This window comes from Sporothrix schenckii, assembly GCF_000961545.1.
Source record: "Sporothrix schenckii 1099-18 chromosome Unknown Cont43, whole genome shotgun sequence".
NCBI lineage: Eukaryota > Fungi > Ascomycota > Sordariomycetes > Ophiostomatales > Ophiostomataceae > Sporothrix > Sporothrix schenckii.
In genome coordinates, this window is record NW_015971144.1 from 1,815,525 (window position 1) to 1,830,329 (window position 14,805).

Sequence of the window (14,805 nt, forward strand, 5' to 3'; positions counted from 1 at the left end):
AATGGTGGAAGAAGATGAAAAGGAGGGACGCGAGAGTCTTGTCGGTGGGTTGGTCGAGTCGCGGTCTACAGGTTGGATCTTGGATCGTGGCCTCTCAAAATTAATCCACGTCCGACTACACGTTCGGCGCTCGTTCTCTTCGCTGCTGGTATCACAAGTCCGTCCTCGGCGCGGGCCAAGGTTTCGATCAAGCTGCTCGTCGACGAGAGGGAGAATGGCTCTCAAAACAGACAGTGGTTGGCCCCAATTCGCCGCCTTCGACGGGAGGGGAGGCGGGTGACGAGGGGAGCCGCGGTCGCTCTCGGGCAGGACGACGACGACGACGACGACCAAAGGCTCAATGTCGAGCTTGGCCTACAAGTTCTGTTGTCGTCCGTTTGCGTTCCTTTTTCTCGCCAATCTCGTCAATCGCCGTCCGATGCTGTGGCCGTTGCGGGTGGTGATGTTCGTGTTGGTGGCATCAAGCGTCAATGGGCCTTACTCGTCTTTGTGAGCACGATGCACGTCGTTGCCTCTTCGCGTCTTAGTGCTTTCGTCGGGGCCTCGTTCGTCCTCGTTCGCTGGCTCGCAGTTTGGTTCCCTGCTTCACAAATCACAAAGGCGGTGCAATTTGCAATGGGATTGAAGGCATGCAATGGCAGAGAGAGAAAGAAGGGGAGTGAGGGCCTTTGTTGCGGAGAGAAAGGTGTGCAGTGGGCAATTGTTTGTTTTGGGAAGGGACTGGCTGGCTGCTCAGGAGGAAGGAGTTCTGGGCAGGTTTCGGTTGCGGGGCCTACTAAGGCGAGGAAGGAGACGAGGAAGGAGGGAATGGCAGGCGGCTGGCGGAAGACGGTGGACTTGACAATAGTGGGCAGTGGGCGGTAGGCGGTGGGCGCCAGCAGGTCCGTTTTAGTGGACCTGGCGGTATTACTCCGTATGTCTGACTAACTAACGTCGCAGAAAGTGGGCAGATTGCCGCTAAATGCAGGCAAAACAGGTGTTGTTGAACTGGGGGGCAGCGCACCGGGCTTGTGCAGATTTCCGTACACCGCAGCGAAAGTTTGGTGCTATGATGGCGCTGGCGTGCAGATTCGAGGGACTCACTTCTCTTTGTTCGGCGCCGGGCTACTGTCTGGAGAAAGCTTCGTTTGCCTAGTCCGGCTGGCCAATGGCAAGTCGTGTGGTAAGGGGCAGCTCCAGGCGTCCATAGCACGTAGTGATTCCAAGGCTTAGGTAGGAAGAAAAAGAGCTCCTTCTTCCGCCCCGCCATTATCAATCAACACACAAACGACACATCTCACACTTTGATAATTTTGCCTAGCCGACTCAGATCCCTTTACTTTCTATTGTGCCCTCACTTTGATGACTTGTGTCCTTTCACCCAGACAGGTCGAAAAGTATCATCGACTGCATTGTCACCCGTCATCCCACCCAACGCAAGCATGGCCAGCAACAATAACTTCCAACTCTCCGCAAGCCTGACCGGCCACGAAAAAGACGTAGGTCAACCTCAACGCATGCCGGCTAGCGGTGCCTGAATTCGGCTACGAACCCGATAATTTCAAAAACCAAAGGGATTTCAAATATTAACACATAAGTAGGTCCGCGCCGTCTGCTTCCCGGTTCCAGGATCAATATATACTGCCTCTCGAGACTGTACAGTCCAAGCGTGGAACGAGGCGTCCGCGCTTCCGCCTACATACTCTGGGAACCTGCTGGCCCAGGGGCCTTATTCGTTCAACTCTCTTGCTTTCCTCCCTCCCTCGGAGAATCGCCCACAATACCCAAAGGGCCTTGTTCTTGCTGGTAGCCACGGCCATACAATCGAAGTTTGCCAACCAAATGCAGACATCTCTGGTGCTCGTGTCGCCCTGCTCTCTGGGCATACCAGCAACGTATCAGCACTCAGCGTTTCCCCGAACGGCGATTTTGCAATCTCCGGCGACTGGGATGGACGTGCAAAGCTCTGGAACACAAACACATGGGAAGCTGACCTCGAACTAATTGGCCCCGATCCCAACGACAAACAACGAGCTATATGGGCAGTACTTGCCTATAGCAATGCCATTATAATGACTGGCTCTGCCGACCATGTAATCCGTGGTTATAGTCTCCAGACAAAGAGAGAGAAAGAAGGAGAACTGCAGCCTGGTGTGTTCATCCGTACGCCCGATGTCGTGCGCGCATTGTGTCGAGTCCGTAAACACCCAAGCAATGCCCAGGTAGCAAGTGCGGGAAATGATTTCTTGATTCGCCTTTGGCAGTTTAATGGAGCACAAGTCGGAGTCCTCCGTGGCCACGAGAGCTTCATCTACGCGCTGGACAGCCTACCAACCGGCGAGCTAGTCAGTTCCAGCGAAGACCGCACGGTGCGCATCTGGAAGGATCAGTCATGTATTCAAACTATCACCCACCCAGCACTCTCGATCTGGTCGGTTTCGGTGTGCCAAAAGACGGGTGATTTTGCGACAGGCGCCAGCGATAACATTGCGCGTATCTTTACCAGGGACCAGCAGAGGACCGCCTCCGAGAACACGCTCAGGGAGTTCTCCGAGTCCCTCCAACGCTCGTCTATACCCCAACAGCAGATGGACGACATCAACCCCAACACTCTACCTGGTCCAGAGTTTATCGAAACGAAGTCTGGTACAAAGGAAGGGCAAACAGTTATGATCAACTCTGGAAACGGAAACATCAGCGTCTACCAATGGTCTGTGGGTAAGTAATTGAAGGAATATCGGTATCTCGTTACTAGTGGAAGGAGACTAATGGGGACCTATGTATTGCTTTTCAGGACAAAACCAGTGGCTCCTTGTTGGATCCGTTGTGGACTCATCGTCCCACGAGGTTGAGACCGAGACAACGACGGCTATCGACTCGGTTACAGACGGCGACTCCCATGCCGGCCATGCACTTGGACCGTATGCGGTGTTTGTCACTTTGGCCCAGAGTAACTTCACACGTAGGTTCACACCCGTTTGTTGTCTCCTTTGTCCATTACCTTCTGTACTAATACAACATTTTCTCAGCCGTTCTAAATCGGATAAAGACCGTCAACAGCACCCTGTCAGAACAAGGTAGCAAGGTGTCTTTGGGGGCAGATCAAGTGGGACAATTAGCATCGCTGGTCCAGACACTGTCCAGATCCGCTCCTTCAATCCCCACGACTGTTCCTGCCATGGTTCCCGCTGTGGTGACTGAGTCGTTCAGTCTAGAACCAAGCGCCATTGCTTTGGTTCTACAGGCGGCAACCACATGGCCCTACAAGGATAGACTTCCGTGCCTGGATCTCCTGCGGTGTATGGCACCGTCGGTGTCACTTCCAGAGTATATTGGAGGCCAAGGTGAGGATATCTTAACCGTATTGCTCCCGAGCATTATAGACTATCCGAAAGAGAGTGGGTCAGAGCTGGTTGCTGATCCAAAATCGGTGGAAAACAATGCCATGATGGTGCTCCGTCTCATTACAAATCTCTTCGTCACTACGCCAGGCCAACGACTCGCCGTTAAGAGGATACATGAGATAGTCGAGTTTCTATCTCATATCCTCGACATAACGGCGCGGAAAAACCGCAACATGATGGTGGCATGGGCATCCGCAGCTAGCAATATCACATCATTTGCTCTTCGGGAACAAGAAGCCACGGGCCAAAATTCGGTTGATGACTCCTTGGTCAAATTGATCAAGTTGCTCGCCGTACCAATCTTGGACCTCACCGATGCCGAAGTGGTCTACCGCTCGCTCATTGCTCTAGGTAACCTCGCAAGCATTCCTGGCCAAGGCGACTTCGCAGGGCAAGTGCGATCCGCCAGCGCCGGTACGTGGGTCAATCTGGCCATTGGAAAATCAGAAGAGGCCAGAGTCAAGTCGGTTGGCGAAAAGGTCTTGAAGACATTTGCAACATAACTTGCAACATGAAACTTTGGGTACGTTGTGCAGTGGGATGGGATTTCTGGTGTGCTCACACCTCACCTTCTACAGCTGCTCTTCACACACTAGGAATGAACAAACAGAGTCAAGCCCATATGTAGGCAAAGCGTACCCTACCTTTCGAAGTCTTGTGATGCTGTTGCTCGCCGCCGCCCGCTCCTTTACGTAACATGTCGAAGAGGAGGATGGTTCGTAAAGCTGTTTTGAAAAACGCTTCGGATCTCGAACGTGTGGTCTTTGGATCGCCCAGTTCCGACGCACCCGCAAAATCGTGCCATACCGACCAATAGAAAGTCGGGTCTCAAGAAGCAATGGAGTGGTTGTTACTCAAATTCAAAACACAGTTGCCTTGTAGAGCTGATGATTAAACCCACGAACGCATAACTAAGCTTAGCAAAATGTGAAAATAAAACGCCATGTAAACCGGTATCGAAAATTGCCCACCCGGGTATGTAATATATACAGCTGACAGAGGAGAGAGCGACCACGTTAGAAGTATTGCAATCATCGCTGCGGTCAAGTCCAAAACGTCGTATCAACAAAGCGAAAGATAAAACTCATGAGAAAGCACGCTGATAGTCGCGAGCCGTAGGTGTTACATCGACTATATCAGCAGCCACAGCCCGCCAGCGAGAACAGGTAACCAGCCAATAAAGTGCGTCCATACTGACGGTGCACCCTGTGACCTTCGCAACATGAAAGAGGCCACTGCATTTGACGTCGTTCCATTGCTTCCAGCGGCCCTGGTTGTGATTGTGTACACGTCGGAAAAGCCAATGTCAGTGCTATTGAAGCAGTTGGTCTCGTTGACATTAGCCAGTCGCGGATCATTGTCCTCGACAAACGTGATGTCCACACACTGACCGGCAGCAGGTTAGTTTCCAAGCATTGCCAAGTCGTCTAAGAGAAATACAGAGAATACCCACAGAGTACAGAGCGGCGCCATGGACGGCCAGCTCGACAACCTGGATTGTAGCATTGTCGCCGGCACGGACAGATGCGTTCACTGGAAGCGGAACTTGGGGCAGGCAGATGGTGCCCGGATACGGGTTCTTGGAGGGCCCTATGATACCGAACTGGGGAATCATGGGGTTAGACATGTTGGGTGGGCCGCCATTGGGCCCGTCGGTTCCGAAGCCGAGATTTATGAAAATCTGGGCCGTGGCATGGCCCTGGAACCAACCGGGTTGGAATGCAATGGCGCCGCCGGAGACCGGCCAGTAGGTACGATTTGTAGTAGTATTCATACCACCACCTGTGAGGAACGAAACAAGATTAAAGACATGTCAGAAACTGCTGAAAATGGCTATTTGTTGTCGCCCGCAATCTTCTTGTAGCCGCAAGAAAGACCCAGGAACGCGTATGATGAGAGTCACTTACACGGATACATCCATTGCATGCCGTACGGAAATGTGTCGTTGGTTATCAGATTGTCCCCTCTCCACCCTGGGTATGTCAACACAGTGTGTGCAGACGCCAGCACCGCGCCGGTCACGGCGACGAGTATTGCAGAGAACATGATTATGTGCACCCTCTATACTGCGGCTGGGGTAGAGGGCGGTAATAGAGTTCAGGGGCGATCACGGTCCAACAAAAGGTTAGGTCAGATCGTGTTGGCTGGTTCTCGATATTCTTCGACGGCAGAAGTCCTGTTCGTGCCGAACTATCTTCCAACTGCGCAGCAGATACGGAGAAAGACGACTTGCGGATCGGCGTTGGAGGCCAGTCGTGGAGTCAGGTGAAAACGGCGACGCAGCGGCGTGCAGATGAAGAGATCGAGAGAAAGAACTAAATAAAGCCGAGGGCGGACGATGACAATTGCGCGTCGTAGGGCTCCAACTTAGCAGGGGAACTGAGAAGGAATTGTACGAAAGTTGGTCAACAGCAGATGAAGTATCATAGCACGGCTGTCTTTTAAATGACAAGTCCAGGAAGCCAAAGATTGACGACGGCGCATGGGAGGGCATAAATATAGAAATGCTTGCCCAGGGAACGCAGCGTCCGCGGTATCCCTACTCGTGCGCGTCGCCCAGCCGGGCGCCAGTGGGATGGACGAGTAGGGGAGATCCATAAAGTGTGCCAGCCCCAGCCAAGCAAATCATTCATTTGCGTCGAGGTACCACACGCCCCATGCACGGGAAGGAGGGCAGTCACTCCTTCTGTATATAATATTGCGCATGCACCAAAATCTAGCGGCAAAGGGGGGGAAGTGCGTCCATTCTGCAGTAGATGGTTTACACCGCACATACAAACTCTGGCCCTTGTTCGTCCAAGATCCAATGATCGCACGGCGTCCAAAGGCCATTTTCTTTGGCTTTCTCCACTTGCCGTTCTTCCAACCGCTGGGGGGGGGGTTTCCAAACAAGAGATATTCGCTCTGCCGAATCAGCCTCTGTGGAAGTTTCTGTGCGCAACTAACAAAGGAAAAAGAGAAGGCACTTTCCCGTGTCGAAGCGCCGCACAACACAAATGCGGGCGGCAAGAGGGTGCGAGTGTCACGGTCATCGGCATACACCCCAGTGCATATCACATGGCCAGCCAATAGCAGCCGCAGCTGGTTCTGAAGGAGGGTCCGTAGCCCACAGACCTTCAGGATGGGCGGTTCGTCGCCAGCCAATAGAATTGCTACAGAAGCACCTCGTCACCTGCAGATGCAGTGTCGATGTCTCCCATTAGCCCAAGGCGGATATCAATGCAACGTTCAGCGTGCATCGTGTACCCACGCGGGTTCACAGAGCGGACCGAGAGATTCGAATTTGAGGAGGAGAAGCATGGGTGCCAGTTGAAGCCCAAGACATCTAGCAATACCACACATGTCTCACAAATACCCCGTTCGGCGCGATGTGCTTAACACGAGCGAGGCCTAGGCCAAGACTTGTCGCAGCAACGACGATTATAAGGTAGTCCATGGGGATCAAGGCCGGTTTGTATTGTAGACGGCGGTGGTAGCGGCGGCGGCGTAAAAGATGGACACTCTGACTCAAGAGCCTGGCTGGTCCAAAAAGAACCTTCTCTATGGGTATTTCTACAACATGTACATGTCCTCGAGACATATCGCCGGATGTTCGGGCGACGGCAGAAATCAATTTTAAGCGCCGACATTTTAATGTGTGACGCATTGGTGTGGTGCCAGGCTGGGGGATAGCATAGATGTACGGGAAGTGGGTCGTCGTCTAGAACGCCCAGTAATATGTCCATAGACTTACCTGTCGATACGGCGCGTAAAAATAACATGAGTACTGTGTTTTGGGTATCAGTCGTTTATGTTACGGATATGGCTTAGTAGGATATTAAAAGTTAGGACAGTACGAAGAATACTGTAAAAGGAAACTAGTCAACGTGGTTGACAAGCGAGTGAATCAGACAAGCGAGTGGATCACTTCAATTTTCACTCAAAATCGAAATTTTCAAAAAAACATAACTTCACCAAAAACATTCTTAAAACAGCTAGGATTTTCAAATTCATTAAATAACTGTAAATAGTATGTAAAACAATCCCTATAAAAATTCTAATTTTAACAAAACATGGGTAGATAGGAAGTGGAGATTAATTTTAACCTTTATTTTTTATTTTGTAAAGTTCTACGCATTTAAAAAATTTAAGAAATTTGTTTTACATAAGTTCTATATTACTTGAGTGAATTTGAAAATCCTAGTTGTTTTAAGAATGTTTTGGCGAAGTTATGATTTTTTGAAAATTTCGATTTTGAGTGAAAATTGAAGTGATCCACTCGCTTGTCTGATTCACTCGCTTATCAACCACGTTATAAAGATTATACTTTTAACAGTTCTTAAGAAGACTTATGTGCGTATCTTATAATATTTGGCCCGTGCATATGTTTCCGGGTTGGCAGGTGACATGATGACTGTACGTGTTGTACGAAGTACTGACGAAGGTGCTCCGTACTCTGCATGTACAACTCCGTGTAGCGTATTGCTTGGCGCTCCGTGGCCCGCACCGAAAGTTGGTCAATTCATAACGAACCAGTCTCCACTTTTATTGCCCTGTCTCTACAATGTTCGACTCGGAAGTGCAGGTTTTCCAGCTCAAATTAATGTTGCGTCGTGTATGACCCAGCATGCCTGAGGGGCCGAGTTTCACTGCCGGTCGCAATGACCCCAGCGACGCGCCTTGGGTCACCGTCCCCGCTAAGGGTGGGCGCAGGCGAGGGCGCCAGGCTGTTGAGAGGGCCATCAACTCTCATGATCCTCCCGAGCAGCCGCCCGGTAGATCCAGTGGTACGACCAGGGATACATCAATGGTGACGGCATCGGGCGTCGATTCTGGTGTGCCTACGCATGTCAGGGCGGAGCATGAACGTGTTGCCGCATGGTGGCGGGAGCAACCATCGTGCATGAATCTTCGCGACCTCATAGAGACGCATTCACCTAGCCATGCAGCTGTCACACGTGCCGTTTGCCTCGGTGCTGGCTCGTTTGGGGGCCCGTTGGATTTTGGCGAGTCTATACGCAGGGCCCATATCCAAACAGAGGCATTTCTTTTGATCGTTGAGGAGTTGAGTACGTATACCAACAAATACCGTTCGCCGGTGCCGAGTGTCATTTCGCCAGTCGGCAGCTTCATGGCTAGGCAGGATCGCAATAAGTTCCCTACGGCTGACACAATGAAATTCTATGATAGGTCGCCAGAGCGGTCACGCAATTGAGTGTTTCTTCCAGGAGCCTCTATATACCAGTGCGGACAAGGCATATCTCATAGGTCTAGGTCATACTGTCATCGAGACACCAGCTGCATATCAGATGATAGGTCCGACAACGATGGTTTTTGCTATTCATCTTCCTACTCGGGAATACCTTGGTTGCCTTCTAGACGCCGTGCCTGTAATGCTCATTGGGACCGGCTATGAAACATATGAGGAGTAAGTACATGTACCTGTGGGCTGGGGGGAAATACAACCCCTTTAATACTTCTTCTCGTTAGTATGATTCACGTCTTTATGTCTACGGCTAATAACGTAAGTAGGTTGCCGCAGTTTCTCATGGGGGATTCTGGCGCTCTTGGCCATCTTCGTCACATTCATAACACTTATCAACGGTTTCGCTTCCCTTGTGAAAAACATGATCACTGTTTCTCTGATACATTTATATATTGGCGACCTTTACGTATGAATATATAGCGGATTGAAAAGTTAATATATAATCTTATTAAATATAATTCCATGTTTTTAACATTACATTCACATCAAAGGTTGTTGTCACGACATAAGGACTACTACGGCCAAGGACCGTCGTATCGTAGCGTAGCAACGTAACGTAACCATGAACAAGTACGAGAGTGGTTAACTAAACTAACCACACTTTAAAAATAAAATATAAAGAAACAAAACTTGAAATTAAAAAAATAAAGTAACAATAAGTATAATTATCACAAGTATACTCCCTTTGCGGCAACTTAACATTACGTCTTATTACAACATTACTTAATAAACCTAATATTATAAATAGTTGCGGAATAGGTCTTCACGATAGATTAGTTGTTGAAAAGTAATAGTTTCGAGGGCGAAGGCAGGTGTATATTATAACAGAAACTAGTTCTTACACTTTCTTTTTAAAGGGGACAAGGGAGGCCTGTTATTTAAAGAAAAACCCGTTTCGTTAACATAGTATTTTAGTGTGATTATTATAAGTGTTTATTAAATAAGTAGAAAGTTAACTACTTAGTTAAGTTTTAATTATTACTCGGTTGTACTTTTTTTATAATTTTTACCCGTCTTTTTTAATTTAACGAATAATCTTCAAGTAAATTACTTATCAATTATAAAAAAAAATAGTTCCTAGTTTTTTTTTTTTCCTTTACGGATGTTTTTTTATAATACTCTACTACTTTTCGTATACAAATCGTTACTCGTATTTTTATTAATTCTTTCTATAATTCGACTTTTTATAACTTAATTATAAATTAATCGTTATTTAATGATTTTTTTATGATATACTTTTTATTATACATTTATATTGTAAATATAACGGTAATGAGAGTGTCAGGGTTGGGAATTAGTTGTTTTTCCTGGCAACTAAATTTAGTTGTACTAAATTTAGTTTTAATAACCCTCCCTGCTAAATTTAGTTGTTTTTTTAAGTAATTAAATTTAATATAATAAATTTCAGTAGATCTAATTTTAGTAAAACTAAATTTAATATAATTAAATTTAGTTGTTTTAAAAAAATTAAATAGTTGTTTATATTTATTTAAGTTAATACGTTATAATATTACTTATATTTTAATATTATTAATAAAGTAAAATATTAAATACTTTAAAAGTATATTATACTTAAAAATATAACTAATTCGATATTTATAACGAAAATAAGTTTTAAAAATATACTAACAAAAAACGTCATATTTCGTTTCTTAAAATATAATATTTTACTTTTAAAATTCCACTTAACGGTAATTATATATAAACTATTTATTTTAATTTATTTACGTTAAATATGACATTTATAACGAGTTTAACCGTTTACGGTTTAAAAATACAAGCAAGTCGAGTTTTAAAATATAAAAAGTAAAATTTCCGTTTTAAAACGTACTCGTTTAAAACGTTTATTACGTTTTATAAAAAGTAAGTTTCTATTTTTTTAAAGTTTATTTTATAGTAATTATATAAAATCGTTTTATTTTAATATATTACGCTAAGTATATTATTCACTATTAGTTTAACCGTATATTATTAAAAAATAAAATAAAATAAAGACTTAAAATATAAAAAGTAAAATATTAAGTTTTAAAAGTGTTACTTTAAAACGTTAATTACGGGTTTTAAAAAGTAAGTTTTTACTTTTTCAATTTTATTTAACGGTAATTATACGAAAACGTCTTTTTTTAATTTATATAGTTATATATATTATATACACCGTATAAGAGTTAAAAATAAATTTATGTCGAGTTTTAAAACGTAAAAAATATATAATAACTTTAAAAACGTATACTTTACAATTTTTTTTTTAAAAAAAAGTAAATAGTATTCTATATATTAACTTTATTATCGTTAAGTAATAACGAATTAAGGTTATTAATATTAAAAACCTTTTAATACCGTAATAATATAACCTCTTTAACCGTATTAAGTAAAGGACGGTTACGGTTTTAATACCGATATTATTACTAATAGAAAAAACCCTTTTAACAACTGTAGAAGTAGTAGGAATTGTTAAATATCGTTTAGTTAAGACACTAAATACTGGAAATTTCACCGAATTCGTTTTTTAATAATTAAGTGGTTTAACTTGTAATATCAAAGGTTAATAATAATAATAATAATAATAATAATACTAATAATAATAATAAACTCTTCGACGTTTTAATTAGGGCTTTATTTAACGTCGTAGTTTTATATTATTATTAATCCGTATTAAACCTTTTATAATAGTTAAATATTCCGTTCAATTAAACGGTTATTTTTTATTTTTTAAAATATATTCTTTTTTCGTTATAAAAGTATATTTACGATTACTTATAACTTTTTTAACCGGTATGTTAAAGTATAATCGTAACTTATTAACTTATAAATCTACCGTATTTACTACTTATTAAATTATTATGAAGTTTAAAAGTAAATTAAGTTTTAATAGTTTATAAATACCGTAAATCTTTCTTTTTAAAGTTTTAATCGTTACTTTTATAAAGCTAAAATTACCGATAATATATTTTTATTATAAATTAAATGGTTATATTTCGTTAAAAATAACTTTTTTAAGAAGTAAATTATTAAGTATTACGTTAAGTTATTCGTTTACTATAATAACCCTTCGTTTATTATATATTCCGACGAGTTTACGTTTACTCGTTTAAACCGGCCCGGTTCGTAAAAAGTTAATATTAAAACGTTAATTATAACTTTATATAATTAATAAAAAGTTTATTAATATTTAATAGTTTTTACAAACTCGTAATCCTTTTATATTAAACCGGTTAAAAGTATTACGATTTTAAAGTAGTTTATAATAAATTTATAGTAAAACTTCATAAAACTTAAAAAATCTTTATTCTTTTTTTATTATTATAAAAACCTTTTAGTTTTTAATTACTTTAATCTTTATAAAATTAATCGAAAGTCTGATTCTTAATCGTACCACGTAACTTAAAAACTTTAACTTTTTTTTTATAAACTCGTACTTTTTAACGTTTAATTATAACTTAGTCTTTTATAATTTTTTAATTACTTATTTAACGACCTTTTCGTAATCTTTAAAAGTACCGTTAATATAAACGGTTACGTTATTTATAAAAGTAAACGTATTTTTATTTAAATAATCCCGTAATACTTAATTAATATATCTTTAAAACGTCGTTAATATTTCGGTTAAACCGAAAGGTGTTATTAATTACTTATACGAGTCGGTTTATATATAAAAAGTTATTTTTTACTCGTTATTTAATTAAATTCGAATACGGTAAAAGGTCGAAATTACGTTTACTTTTAACACTTAACGGTTTTTAACTACCGTCCGTAACGTTTTTATTATTAAAAGTATTAAGTATAAGTGTCTTTTTATTACCGATTTTAATTTTTGGTAATTTATATAAAATCGTAAACTATCGTTCGTTTTTTTAACGAATAGTATTAACGTTTTCGTTAACGACTTATTAAGTTTAATTAGTCTTTAATTTAAAAGATTTAAAATCGTTTTTTTATAATTAAAAGTTTTTTTTTAATCGGTAATAAAACGGGTTTAAAAAGATAAATAGTTTTCTTTTATTCGGTCCTTTTTAAATTTTAATCTCGTAGTCGACGTTTAATTAATTTAATAATATTTTTTTTATAACCTTTCGATTAAAAACGTTCGTTATATCCCGTAATTATACTAATAGTTTCGTTTTAATTTATAATAACGTTTTTAATATGTTTTATATATATAACGTTTTTTATACGTTTTTTATACGTTTTTAAAAGTTACTTTTTAAACCGTTAATTAACCTTTCCGGGTTACTTTTCGTATTATTTTAAAAATTATTCGTTTCGCCGTTTTAATTAAACGTCGAAGGTTTTTATACGTTAAAACTTAAATACTTTACTTTTCGATTATGAGTTTATTATTAATTAAATTTAACCGTACTCCGTAACGGTTTATTTAATTTCAACTTAAAATCAAAAAAAATTTTAATTCGAAACGACGTAAGTTTATATATAACTAGGTTTTATATCCTTTTACGTTTAATTAAATCTTAACTACTTTTAAAATCTTCAGTAATAATTATTCTTCGTTAAAGACTATTATTTAACGTAACTTATACGGTTTTATTTATAACATTTTTATAACGTATACGTATATTTATTACTCGAATAATATTTCCGTTATTAAATAACTGATATTAGTAAAAATAAGGACGTTATATTAATTATTTACCGTCATATTTATATATATACTTTTAACGTATATTTTTAACTTCTCCCTTCGTTATTATTTTTTTAATATTATCTTTCGTTTTTTATTAAGTCTTTTATAAAGAGTTACTTGTTTTTTAAACCTTTCGTTAACGATAACGAGTTATTTAAACTCGTACTTTCGTGGTAGTTTACCGTAAACTTATTAAAGTTATTATAAACCTTTATTTAAAATTTTATAGTTAAGTAGTTTTTTTTTTAAATACTTTTTTTAACCGTAATTAAAATAATCCTTTATCTTTTTACGTACTTTAATCTTTTACGGTTATAAGTCACTTCGTCTCGTCCGAGTATTTATCGGTTCGAGTAAACTTTACTCGGTCCGTATTAAAGTTTAACGTAAACCTTTAATTTATAATCCGATTTAAAGTGCTTACTCTTTAAATTATTTATAGTCCGTATAAGTAAAGGTTTCGATTAAAACTTTACGTGTTTTTTTGTTTAAAGTATTACGTAAATAACTAATAATTACCGTATCTTTTATACTCGTTAAGTTACTTTAAAAGAGTAAAATCTCGAACTTTAAAAAAAAGTAAAAGACCGTCTCGTTCGTTTTTTATTTAAAGTAAAATAACCGATTAAAAGTTTTAATTACCTCGTTTAAATTCGAATAAATAAAATTTAAGTACCGTAAAAAGTTTTCGGGTTAACCTTAGTTAAGTTTAACTTTAACGTATAACGTTATTAAGTCTTTCGTTGTATTTTATAATCGAAAGAAAATATAATAATATTAGTTTTACGGGTTTTTGATCGTTTCTCGGTTTACTTTTAACTTTACTACTATCTTTACCTTTTAAACCTTATATTTCGACTTCCGGTTTAAAAAATAAGTTACGTTCGTTAATTTTATACGAGGTCTATTTCTTAAAGTATTAATTAAAGGTCCTTTATAAACGTTTAAAAAAGAAAAAGTATTTATCGTCGTCGTTAAACTTAAGATCGTCGTTAGTTTTAACCCGTTACGTCTCGTTAATATTTTAAATAAAGATTTAAATTTAACCTCGTTGACCTTTTTCTTTTTAATACGTATTTTATTTATTTTTATAATAACTTTTCATATTATCGTTATAAATTACGTTATCGTTAATTTCGGTAAACTTTTAATCGAACCTTCACCGGTCTCGTTATTATTATTTATTATTTCGTATAATCCTTAAAATCTCCGGTTTATTCGTTTAAACTAATCTTTTAACTACTAAGTCGTCGTTTTTAGGTTTATTATTACTAATTACTTAGTTAAATTTTTACTAGTCTTACGTTAGTCTTTTACTACTCCGGTATAATTTTAATCGTAAGTCCCGTCTCCTTTCACCTTATAAAGTATAACGAGTCGTTAACCTTCGTATATCCCGACTTCCTTTACCGTTATTAAACCCGGTTAGTCGTTAACCGAATTACGTCCGAGGAGAGTATTATATAACTAGGTCGTCCTTATAACGATAAAATAAAGATTAATATTTTAATATAAAGGGTTATTAAAAGAGGTCGTTA

At 39.9% G+C, this 14,805-nt stretch overlaps 4 protein-coding genes across 4 annotated transcripts; 3 read left to right on the forward strand and 1 right to left on the reverse strand.

The window, feature by feature from the left end:
* Position 1: 1 nt before the first annotated feature.
* On the forward strand, positions 2-864 carry SPSK_02699 (uncharacterized protein; the record flags this gene model as incomplete). Its single annotated transcript, XM_016729566.1, has 2 exons — positions 2-48; positions 72-864. 2 exons carry the CDS (start codon positions 2-4, stop codon positions 862-864), a joined length of 840 nt encoding a protein of 279 aa, XP_016589331.1.
* A 557-nt stretch (positions 865-1,421) lies between these two features.
* On the forward strand, positions 1,422-3,886 carry SPSK_02253 (phospholipase A-2-activating protein; the record flags this gene model as incomplete). Its single annotated transcript, XM_016729126.1, has 4 exons — positions 1,422-1,478; positions 1,581-2,697; positions 2,774-2,941; positions 3,009-3,886. 4 exons carry the CDS (start codon positions 1,422-1,424, stop codon positions 3,884-3,886), a joined length of 2,220 nt encoding a protein of 739 aa, XP_016589332.1.
* Positions 3,887-4,514: 628 nt separating this feature from the next.
* SPSK_02675 (uncharacterized protein) lies at positions 4,515-5,429 on the reverse strand (the record flags this gene model as incomplete). The annotated part of the gene is made up of 3 exons (XM_016729543.1): positions 4,515-4,769; positions 4,837-5,165; positions 5,291-5,429. 3 exons carry the CDS (start codon positions 5,427-5,429, stop codon positions 4,515-4,517), a joined length of 723 nt encoding a protein of 240 aa, XP_016589333.1.
* A 2,560-nt stretch (positions 5,430-7,989) lies between these two features.
* SPSK_02777 (uncharacterized protein) lies at positions 7,990-8,577 on the forward strand (the record flags this gene model as incomplete). The annotated part of the gene is made up of 1 exon (XM_016729642.1): positions 7,990-8,577. One exon carries the CDS (start codon positions 7,990-7,992, stop codon positions 8,575-8,577), a length of 588 nt encoding a protein of 195 aa, XP_016589334.1.
* Positions 8,578-14,805: the final 6,228 nt, after the last annotated feature.